Genomic DNA, 10,664 nt, shown 5'->3' with positions numbered 1-10,664 from the left:
AGCATGTCAAAAAATCATGGGAGATCTTGTCCCTCCAAGAGAACCTAATCCCAATGTACCAGCATGTCAGGAAGCTGAAGAAGCCCCCAGTGAAGTTTTAAAGACTTGATTCAGTTTATTTTGTGAAGCTCCAACTTTATGAGAGGCAGATCCGATTTCAGTCAGAGAAGGCAAAAATCAAACCCTGTTCAATCAGTTTCCTCTATATGTGCTTTTAAGAGTCTAAGAGTTCACATGAGACATCATGTGCTTTTAAATCCCATTTGGATTGAAATCTCTCAAAACAGAAAATCTCACTTTAAAACAGAATCTTTCCATGGACACTGCACATGTGCAGCAAAGGACAGTGACTGTTGTGAAGGAAAATCTTCCTACCACCTCCATTTCATTTGGGAATGACTGTCCTGCAGCACTTTCAATAAAAAATAATTTTAAGTATCGTTTTTATAAGGAAGCACACCTTGAAAATTACTTGTTACACACTAAAGACTTTTACATTCACTTCAATATCAGTAAATAATTTAATTTCTATTCTATAATCCAAAAAAATCCAAACCAGAATGAAGAGCATTAACCAAACATCTTTCAGCATCCATGTAAGAACTGAACAAGACTGAAAATCCAGTGAAGGGAAGGAAGATTCATTCTCTCCTTATTAAAAGACATTAGAACAAAGGATAAAGGCACGAGTCTGAATACAGCTCCTTTCTCTCAGTGATTCTGTTACAAATAAAAAAGTAACAAACCATTTTAATGTTACAGCTTTATTTGAAAGAAAGTGACTTTAGAGTTTTTGGTAACACATTTTTTATACAAAATTGATACAATGAAAAATAAACTTCAGCAGCTTCCTGGAGCAGATTACAGGCTGTAAACTCATAATCAAATGTACTAGATTGGAAAAGGCAACCTTGTTCCAACTCTTGTTTGCAAATCAGCACCAAGTGATCCCAAAAAATCTAGTTTTACTCTGGCTACCAAAAAACCTCAAAGCCCAGCCAAATCTGCACTTCCTAAGTAAGCAGTTGTTCTATTCACTGTATTTCCAATTTACAGCTGTGACTAACTGTACACAAGAAACACAGTAAGATTTCCAACAGTATCCCCAGTGACTAAATATCAACTTCTACATAACCTGGTACTTTGAAGGTTTCTAAGGAGTTATGGTCAACAAAGTATTTGGATTTAACTTTATGAATTGCCATTTACAAGAAACTCAGAAATCCATAAAAAATTACAAAGCTCTGTAACAGTTCCTTTTAAACTATTTCATTTAAGAGGGTCAATTCCACAGATATTGGGATCACAATTTTTATTCCTATGTCTGCAGTACATCAAAATCCCATCATATAAACCAGCAGTATGAATAGGGGGGAAAGAGAAAAAACCAAACCAAACCAATCTATGCAATCCTTTTACCATTCTTAGTAGAGAGCAAGACTCAGTAGAAAGGAGAAGCTCAGTAGAAAGTAAGGCTCCTCCCAAAACTCAATTCTGTTTTCACCTTTGTCTGAAATCAAGTTTCTCAAAATGTATTTGGGGAACAAATTTTCTTGTTATACACACAGCTCCTCCAACATCCCATTTTTGGGGGTAACTGTACAACTTGGCTTCATGCTACCCTTGTAGGCACATTACACTTAATAGAAGACTGCAGGGGTCTGTGTCCTGCTAGGCTGCTTCTTCACATGATTCCTGGGTTCAGCAATCTGATTGTTTTATTATGGCTGTTCATGAAAGTGTTCTAGTAACAGCATCAGTAACCACAGAAAATCTGCAGCTTTAAGTCTTCCCTAGAATTTGGAAAATTTCCCTAGAAATTCCACTTCCTTTTCAGGCTCTTTTGCACCTTTTTTTTCATCTCTGAAACACCCACCAATTATCTTTTTCACTGCTCCCCACCCTGTGATACCAATGTAAACAAAACCCAGTGGTAGAATAATCAAGTTTGCCAGTGAAAAAAAAGCACCATTACACTAAATCTTTGTTCCTTTTAGTAAGTTACAGCAGCACTTAAGAGACTGAAGCCTCAGGCATTCTATTGCTTAAAACCTCGTTTGCAGGTCCTCTGCAACACTTTGGATCCTGGCATTAAAACAGAAGAGGTATTGAACACAGGATATGCTCACAGAAACATGGACAGGAGTTCCTCTGAATTTCTAGCGACATAAATTTGTGTGCAACAGACCTACTTGGTGTCTGGTGACATTTACAGTGCAGATTTGGTTCTCCTGTGAGGCTGACGAGTCACTGGCACTGAACAATTTTGCCATAGCCACCTCTTCCAGCATCATAGTCCTGCCGATATTCATCTCGGACCTTAGGAAGGAGGGGAAAAGGGGAGTCCAGGAAAGACAAAGAAAAACAATTTCTCAAAAACTCTTACGTTATCAGAATATAGTCACACTGAGCTCACAAAATGTAAGTGGCCACTCAGAGCTGACTGACAAAACTGAAGGCGAAGTGCATCATGCAGAAGCCCAGAACAACATAAACCAACTTCCTTTTCAACAGCATCCCAGGGAATCCTCAATCCAGGCAGTCCAAGCAAGGATGGCTGGTCTCGTGCTCCAGCAGTAAAAGCCACTGCCACCAGCTCCACTTTGGGTAGAACAACTGCTGTCCTGTGTGATCTTGACAGCCTTATATTTTCAGGGCTTACTTACAAGCATTATCTCCCCAGGCAGCCAAGAGTTGTTTCTGCAAGTACTTTTAGTGAAATACATGGAAAAGTTATCTGTACTTAGTAGGTAACACTGCCATTGACCAGATATCTTAAAAGACCAAGGACCAGCGTTATCTTAAACAATGACTCCTAAGTTGCTGTTTCCGAAATTGTTCCAAGTGTGTTCATTCAAAACCAAGAAATTTGGCAAAGTCACCTTAAAAACCCAGGCTGAACAACAACCTACCTGCCCCCCTGATCTTCCACGGCCATACTGCCTACCCTCCTTAAATCCTGCATCCCAGTCTGTCCTTATGATCCTGTCATCAAGTCTGGTTCCATTGATGTATCGCATTGCATTTTCAGCATCTCCTCTTGCATAATACCTTAGGAATGGGTTAAGGAAAAAAAATGGACTTTGGTTTTCAACACATGGAAAAAAACTCAACATCAAATGGGCTACAAAACCAAGCTTTTGCTTGAAACAGGTTCCTGCTCAGTTACTTTCAGAAGCAACAGCTTTTAAAAAGCTATATGAGCTGAGAAAACTGTTAGTGAAAGAGGGCAATGTGCTGGAATTCAAGCACTAAAAATGCATATATTGCATTAAGTCTGCCAAACACGCTCACCCTTAACAGCACAAAGTTCTATTGCTAAAAAGTGAGAAGCCCCAGTGAGGTTCCATTCATGCTGCAACCTTTCACCATTCTAGCGAGTTCACTAGAACCAGTTACACAATGGTCTTCAGAGACTCACATGTAAAAGACTCAAATGATCTTCACAGACTACACAACAGGGATGTAAGATACCAACAGTAACCTTACATCTATGTTCGTACAAAAAGAAACACCTTTTTATTTGGGCATGGAAAATACGAACTTAATGCAGAGGTCAACTACCTAAAAAATGTCTGGGTTAAAGTCTCACAGCAAAAGCAATCCGTTACCCCTGCTCGATATGCCGTCTATGTTCCAGTCACAGAATCACGGATGGAAAAGACCCCATTGAGTCCAACCGTGAACCCAGCACAGCTCTCTCACGCCTGCGTCCCCCATAAGACGCTTTAGCAAACGATTACTTTTATCCTGGGAGAACTCTGCCCTGACTCAGAACCTGCAGTGCAGAGTAGTTCACCCGCGCCCTGACCCCTCCTGCCGGCCCGCACAAGGATACTCCACGAAGCAGAAGCCGCAGGCAGTTTTCTTCACTTTGTCCAGCCCCATGATGACCTTCTTGATGTCCCCGCTCTTGCCAAAGAGCTCGTGGATCTGCTCCTCGGTGGTGTAGAAGGACAGGTTTCCCACGTACAGCGTGCAACTCTTCCTCAGCAGCCGCTCCTGGTCGTAGCGCGTCCCCTGGGCCGCAAGGACACCGCGTTACCCCCCGGCACAGCCCGGCCCGGGCGGGACGGACCGCGCGGCACCCACCCCCGGCCAAGGCTCACCCGGAAGTGCTGGTCGCGGTACTGGCTGAGCTCGGCGTACGAGTCGCTGCGGAGGATGCTCAGCGTCCCGCCGGAGCTCATGGCGGCGCTGTCCAGCCCGGCACAGTCCGGCCCGGCCCGGCACAGCCTGGTCTGTCCTGGCCCAGGACGGACCGAGGGCGCACCGAGCCCTCCCGGCACTGCCCGTCCCGGCCGCCCCTCAGCGCCTTCCTGGCCCAAGCGCACGCGCCCCGCGCGCAGCCAATGGCGTGGCGGTCAGCACGAGGGCGGGGGCAGCTCTCGCGAGAACGGCGGGGAACCCCAGGCGTTCAGGGAGCGGCCGGCGCGGCGGGTCTCGCGAGAGCGGCGGTCATGTCGTTGCGGCGCGTGCTGCTGCTGCTGCTGACGAGCCCGCGGCTCGTGGAGCGGCTCTCGGAGTCGCGGCCCATCCGCGCCGCCGCCCGCGCCACCGCCGCCGCCATCACCCGCGGCCAGCAGCACCTGGGCCCGCGCCTGTTCCGCCTGCGCGACACCTTTCTCGGGGAGCTCAAGGACGGCGCCCGCCAGCGGGGGTGGCCGTGGCCGCGCGGGCCGGGCCGCGGCGGCCGCCCCCCCGGAGCAACGCCCTGAGCAACGCGCCGAGTGGTGAGAGGCGGCACCGCCGGCGAGGGGACGGGAGCGACAGCACCAGGACTCGGAGCGCGCTGGAGCCGGCGGGTGATGGACCCCGGTGGCTACTCCGGACACCCGCGGACCCCTGGGCGGCGGACGGCGAGCTGCGGAGCCGACGGTGCGTCCTCCATCGCATGGACATATGAAACTATTGCTGCTCATCGGTGTGATGGATTTTCATTTCAAAGCCGTTTTACGTGTTCCACAGTTCTCAGGAACAAGCAGACTCACTAAACATCATCCAGAATGCTGTCACGATTGCCACTTTTAAGTGCTTCATAAGAAACTTGAAATAAAACCACGATTCTCATGGGAGTGGCTGTAACAATGTCTGTCTATACAGCAGTAATACTCTACATGTGTTACAATTTTGATACAAAAAGGTCTTTTAAGTGTCGATGATGATGGATAGGATAATGCCCATCTTACAGGAAGGTAAAAGCTACCCTAAAAGCACACCTCAAGTCTGTGGTAGCAAGAAAGGTTTACAGGGAAAAAATGACCAATAGAGCCATCCTTAATATGGAAAAGGATGCACCCATCATATATGTTGCACTGGTCTGGGTTGCTTCAGATGCTGTATATGACAACATCTAAGAGACTAAAGCAGTTAACCTTCCTCCAGAGCATGGTCCAGCTGACTTGAGGCTCAGTTAACTGTGGAGGATCATTTCCATTCCTTGTATCACCCGAGGTGACAAGGACCTTGTACATTACCTGAGATACAGATTCCAGTATTGCTGGTAAAATTAAACCTCCCACCAACAAAGACTCAGGTGTGCGTGGATGGAGAGATTGCATCTGTGGTGTAAATTACAAAGGCCTGGGTGGTGAGACAAAAGCAGTGTATTGTCAGTCTGAGTTAGTAGTTGTAGTCCGGGTTCTCTTCTGGCTCAGTCACAGATTACCTGTGCAGCTGTGGAGCAGTCATTGTGCCACGGAAATGGTGCTCCATTCCATCCCTGAAGAGTTTCAAGATCTACCCCACTCAGATTGCCAGAGTTCATAAATTCTGTGGAAGTAATTTTCAAGATTTAAGCTGTTTAAGAAAGCTGAAAACAGCAAGTACCAGCTGTGGCACGTGGCTGTTCTCCCAGAGAGCAAAAAGGAAATTACCTTGGAAAATACATTTCGTGTCACGATGCTTTCACAACCACTTCCATTACTTTGTGAGCCGTCAGTACAAACATACATGCACTCCCTCTCCCCCTGCCTCCCCCCAGACACCCACCTTTAATTACAGGCATGTCAGCAATGAAGAGTGATGGATGTGGATGAACATACAGGGGAAACAACACACAATGCTTTATAAGAGAGCAAGAGCTACGTTCCCTAAAAATCTAGGTCATACCTATAGTTTGGAAAATACAGGCAAACCCTTCACACATGCATTTTTCCTAGCATCCCTTTAGAGCTTGGCATCAACCTATATTATCCTCATCTCTATTGAAAACCTGGCTCATAAGACCTTATGTAAAGCTGTGTGGGTGCAGAACTGCCAAAGGCATTACCACCTTTGTGAGCAGAAATAATTCAAGTGTCAGATTCGTTCCATAGAGAGCGGCTTGACCTACAATGCATGTGCCAAATTAGTATCTCCCTCCATGTGAAGATGTTTTGGATCCAGAAGTTCACATAGGCAAACCCAAAGATTGTTAGTTGTGCTGTGCTATTATGTGCACACATCGTTCTCAGCTGAAGCCCAGTTATTTGTATCCCAGTTGAAAATGAGACTGCTCTCCCGTGGAGAGCCAGGATGTGACCTGTCATTCCCACTAAGCTGATTTAATGGGGAGCAGTTAAGCAAGGGGAGGGGGTGCAGGGGATGAGGCTCCTCCCTCGGGTCCTCCCGCGCTCTCCGGCAGAACTGGTGGATCTCCGACCCTGCCGTGAGCCTGTTCAGAGATCCATCTGCTCAAACGGCACAAAGGATCAAATCCCTCCGAGTTACCCGCTTTCTGTCTGCGCAGCTCCTCGATCCAGCTCCCCGCAGGGACCGCCGTGCGCTCTGCCGGAGTCACAGTCGCGACAGAACAGCGACAGCTGCGAGAACGGCGCCGGGGATGTGCAAGGGCAGGAGCGCCCCGGCTGCAGCGGCGAAACACCGAGAGGCTTCGATGCCATCACAGAAGAGCCTCCTCGAGCTCTGGGGGCAGTGCGTGTGGAACACGTCCACGAGGATGGAACTGTGGCAAGGAAAGTTAAACAGGCAAAGCTTGGATTTTAGGATTTAGCACAAGTACTTAGGCTGAAGCATCTTCCACGTTCTAAATCAGATTCTCTCAGATCAGTGCTGGGGATTTTTCAAGGCAGAACCACCCAAGACAGGGTTACAGTGCTGGTGCCTGTACTGTGACTGCAGTCTGGTCTAATGAATTTTTAAGTACATAAAATAAAATCTTATTTAATCAGACCAGCTTCTGTCTAACCCTGTAACCTCTCTCCAACAGCTGATTTAATGCCTATAATTAGTAAACACCCCACAGTCCACAAACCCTGTCAGAGATTATAGAAACTTCCAAAAATAAATCTCACATGGAAACTGCTAAGCTTGAATCAGTTTTGGTGGGCTCTGATTTCATCCTCTCTCATCAGGAAAAATTACAGAAGTTCATATGAAACACTACAGGGCTGAATAACTCAAATTCTAAGCAGATTCTATCCAGAACTGGCTATACCGGTGAGCATAAGAACATGACAAATAAAGAGACTCAGGAGAGCTCCCAGTGCCACTACTTGTGATGAAGGTGGGCCTGTGAAGAGGAAGGTCTCACAGCACCTTCAGACTGTGCCCAAATGATGTGAAAACCTAAAACATCGTTCTCCTAAAATCTAAAGGCTGTGCTGATCTCTGTCTAGTTGAAGGATGTATAGTCCTAACTGACTTCTCCAATTTCCACTGGATAGGATGGACATTTGTGGTGGGTCTTCCATTGATAAGTGTGGAAATATCACAGTTTCGTTCTTGAATGAGACACCACATTTTGCAGTTGTGGCTCTGACTGTACCAGGGATTATGACAAAAATGTGACAGTCGCTGCAGGTAAAATTGCTTGCTTGCTGCTCTATTGTCTGGCAGAGGGTTTCTTCTCCAGACCCAGCCATATCGATGACTTGTACGTGCACGTCTGTCTTCTTGATATTAAGCAGAAACCTCGGAGGCATGTAGGTGTGAGCAAAGAGTAGAGTATAGTGCCTTGGATGGTTTGAGGGTGCTGGAGAATGTATGAGCTGCTCCAAGTGAAACAAACAGGGTATCAGCCCTCCCTGGTGTAGGCACCCGAACAGGAATGCCCCGAGAAGATTGAAAATAATGATGAGGTGTTTCCATTTCACAGCTCTGTCCTGTGACGCACTGAACAGGACCAAGGGCAAGATGAGAGGAATGAGGAACCGAGGCTCCTGGTGACTGAATAGGGAGAGAAATGCCAAAGGAACAAAATAAAACAGCAGTAATGTTGGATTGCCCTCAGAATGCACCAATAGCCCAGACAGCCCATGGTAACACGATTTGACCCGTATGAATTGCTGGACATACTTCTTTAACATTTTAAAACCAGCAACAGTGGCCAGAACATGTAAGATCCCAAAGAGCATTATTCCATTGACTGTAAAATGTGTAACTCGTGGGTGACTTCCATGCAGTGCAAGATTATGAGGATTAAGATTATAACTGAGAAAATTGAAGGGGGTTACTACCATTTTCTTATGTAATTGAACTATTACATCAAATAGGCTGCCCTTGTTAATGCTTAAAAGGTTATCTAAGCTCACAGAGGTAAAATAAAAGGTGTCAGCTGTTATGAAAACAATGGCAGTAAAACATGCACATAGTATGAGCTTCAAAAAGTGGTTTATGACACTTTTAATGCTCCTCTGAGAATCAACAATTAAACCTGCCCAGTAAAGCAGGGGCATTAGAGCAAATGCCAGAAAGGTTGGCCTGTTGAAAAACCCAGCAGTTGTTATAACACCTATGAGAGGACTGCTTGTAGGCTCCACTGAGCTGCCATTGGACTTTCTTGAGGAAACCAGTACCATGAGAAGAGCAAAGAGAAGTCCTTCAAGCGTGTTGGTAAATGTTCTCATATAAAACACCAGAGTGACATATGATCCAGCAAGAAGTACCAGCGCTTTCCAAAGATCTGCTTCCCAGAAAGGGGCTAATCGATAAACGCTATAGTCGAGCATGAAAGAAAAGATTGTAAAGAGAAGGCGAGGTGATACAAGGAGAGTGTAGCTGTTGATGCAACTTGAACATATGTCCAGCTGCTGCAAAGACTTGACTGCCCAGTAGGTAACTCCTGATGTCATTAATGGGAAAACAACTGTTCTGCAAGGAAAGCTCGAAAGGAACTCCCAAGGATAAAAGACCTGTAGATTTAAAATATCTCCTATAAAGGAAGAGAAAAAGAAAAATACATATAATACATAATACATTTTATTCAGTAATTCAGCAGTAGGGATACTATTTGCTGTCAGAGGCATCACAATGCAGAGCAGCTCCCAGACTTTTGAGACCTTGGTGTCAACCTTGACGGTTTTAGGAGTGTACCGTTCGTTTTCACAGAGAATCAGGAAAAAGCAGCTCGTCGGGGTGATGCGGTTGCAGGCGCCACTCGGTGTGGACAGCACAGAGCAGGAACCCACCGCCCACCCAGCCCTGCGGACCCGCTCCTGCCCGGCTTGCGGGAAGCGCCGTGTGACAGAGCGGGACAACGAGCCGGCGGCTCCGGGGATCCCTCGGGAACACCCGCCCCTGCCCGGGGCTCCGCATCCCCCGCATCCGCGGGGCTGTGCGAGGCAGCGCGCCCGGGGGTCCCCCCGCGTTATCCGCGCCCCTTACCTGCCATGACCTCGGGCGCCTGGAAGAACTCGTCGGGGTGCAGGTACCCGCTCTGCGGCAGGAGGCACCAGCCCGCCCTCAGCGCCGCCAGCAGCGCCCACAGCGCCCGCGCGCCCATGGCGGCCCCGCGCCGCCCCCGCGCCGCCAGGGGGCGCCCGCCCGCCGGCACAGCCGCCGCAGCGGGAGCCCCGCGCGCATGCGCAGCGATCCCCCCATCAGCCGCCCCGCCGGCTGAAATCCAGGGAATCATGGGGTGGGTTGCGCTGGGAAGAATCACACCCCCTACAGAATGTGCTGGGTTGAAAGGGACCCACAAGGATCATCGAGTCCAACTCTTAAATGAGTTGAACTCTTAAAAGACTAGCCCATATGGGGATCAAAGCCCCAAGGTCAGTGGTGTCAGCAACACGCTGTGGCCAACTAAGCCATCTCGGGGCCACCTTGGAGACCCCTCGAATCCAACCTGTGACCAAACACCACCATGTCAACGAGACCATGGCACTAAGTGCCTCATCCAGTCTTTCCTTAAACACCTCCAGGGATGGTGACTCCACCACCTCCCTAAGCAGTCCATTCCAATGTCTAATCACTCTTTCAGTGAAAAAATTCTGACTAATGTCCAACCTAAACCTCCCCTGGCACAGCTTGAGGCCAAGTCCCCTTGTCCTATTGCTTGTTACCTCGGAGAAGAGGCTGACCCTCACCTGGCTACAACCTCCTTTCAGGCAGTTGAAGAGAGTGACAAGGTCACCTCGAGCCTCTTTTTCTCCAGGCTGAACACCCCCAGCTCCCCCAGCCACTGCTCATCAGACTTGTGCTCCAGCTCCTTCCCCAGCTCTGTTGCTCTTCTCTGGACACACTCCAGCATCCCAGTGTCCTTCCTAAATTGAGGGGCCCAGAACTGGACACAGTACTTGAGTACTGTGGCCTCGCCAGTGCCATAGTAGAGAGTACAGAGGGAATATAATTACTTCCCTGGTCCTGCTGGCCACATTATCCCTGATACAGGCCAGGATGCCATTGGCATTCTTGCCCACCTGGGCACACTGCTGGCTGCT

General features: G+C 48.0%; 2 protein-coding genes across 4 annotated transcripts; both read right to left on the bottom strand.

Moving 5' to 3' along the window:
* Positions 1 to 499: 499 nt before the first annotated feature.
* Positions 500 to 4,323, bottom strand: NCBP2 (nuclear cap binding protein subunit 2). Its single transcript, XM_017810851.1, has 4 exons — positions 4,110 to 4,323; positions 3,839 to 4,020; positions 2,913 to 3,051; positions 500 to 2,319 (listed from the first exon to the last, which is right to left on the bottom strand). Exons 1-4 carry the CDS (start codon positions 4,188 to 4,190, stop codon positions 2,248 to 2,250), a joined length of 474 nt encoding a protein of 157 aa, XP_017666340.1. The 5' UTR covers positions 4,191 to 4,323; the 3' UTR covers positions 500 to 2,247.
* A 611-nt stretch (positions 4,324 to 4,934) lies between these two features.
* PIGZ (phosphatidylinositol glycan anchor biosynthesis class Z) lies at positions 4,935 to 9,725 on the bottom strand. Of its 3 annotated transcripts, none has more exons than XR_001874058.1 (3): positions 9,607 to 9,725; positions 5,669 to 9,154; positions 4,935 to 5,583 (listed from the first exon to the last, which is right to left on the bottom strand). XR_001874058.1 is itself a non-coding variant. In XM_017810855.1 (2 exons), the coding sequence occupies exons 1-2, from the start codon at positions 9,722 to 9,724 to the stop codon at positions 7,593 to 7,595; spliced, it is 1,680 nt and encodes a 559-aa protein (XP_017666344.1). In that variant the 5' UTR covers position 9,725; the 3' UTR covers positions 4,935 to 7,592. The 3 variants fall into 3 exon arrangements, 1 of the variants encoding a protein (XP_017666344.1); XR_001874057.1 differs by having other exon boundaries at positions 4,935 to 5,772; positions 6,712 to 9,154; XM_017810855.1 differs by having other exon boundaries at positions 4,935 to 9,154.
* Between the last annotated feature and the right edge of the window lie 939 nt (positions 9,726 to 10,664).

Source organism: Lepidothrix coronata, unplaced genomic scaffold, assembly GCF_001604755.1.
Source record: "Lepidothrix coronata isolate B3197 unplaced genomic scaffold, Lepidothrix_coronata-1.0 Scaffold29, whole genome shotgun sequence".
Lineage (NCBI taxonomy): Eukaryota > Metazoa > Chordata > Aves > Passeriformes > Pipridae > Lepidothrix > Lepidothrix coronata.
The sequence above is the reverse complement of the archived record's forward strand: the minus strand, read 5'-3'. Positions and strand labels throughout refer to the sequence as shown.

Coding starts and splice junctions, on each gene's coding strand:
- PIGZ (XM_017810855.1), bottom strand. CDS start 9,724: ATGGGCGCGCGGGCGCTGTGGGCGCTGCTGGCGGCGCTGAGGGCGGGC. Junction 9,155..9,606: donor GGCGCCCGAGGTCATGGCAG/GTAAGGGGCGCG, acceptor CTTCCTTTATAG/GAGATATTTTAAATCTACAG.
- NCBP2 (XM_017810851.1), bottom strand. CDS start 4,190: ATGAGCTCCGGCGGGACGCTGAGCATCCTCCGCAGCGACTCGTACGCC. Junction 4,021..4,109: donor ACCGCGACCAGCACTTCCGG/GTGAGCCTTGGC, acceptor CTTGCGGCCCAG/GGGACGCGCTACGACCAGGA. Junction 3,052..3,838: donor TGCGGCTTCTGCTTCGTGGA/GTATCCTTGTGC, acceptor CCCATTCCTAAG/GTATTATGCAAGAGGAGATG.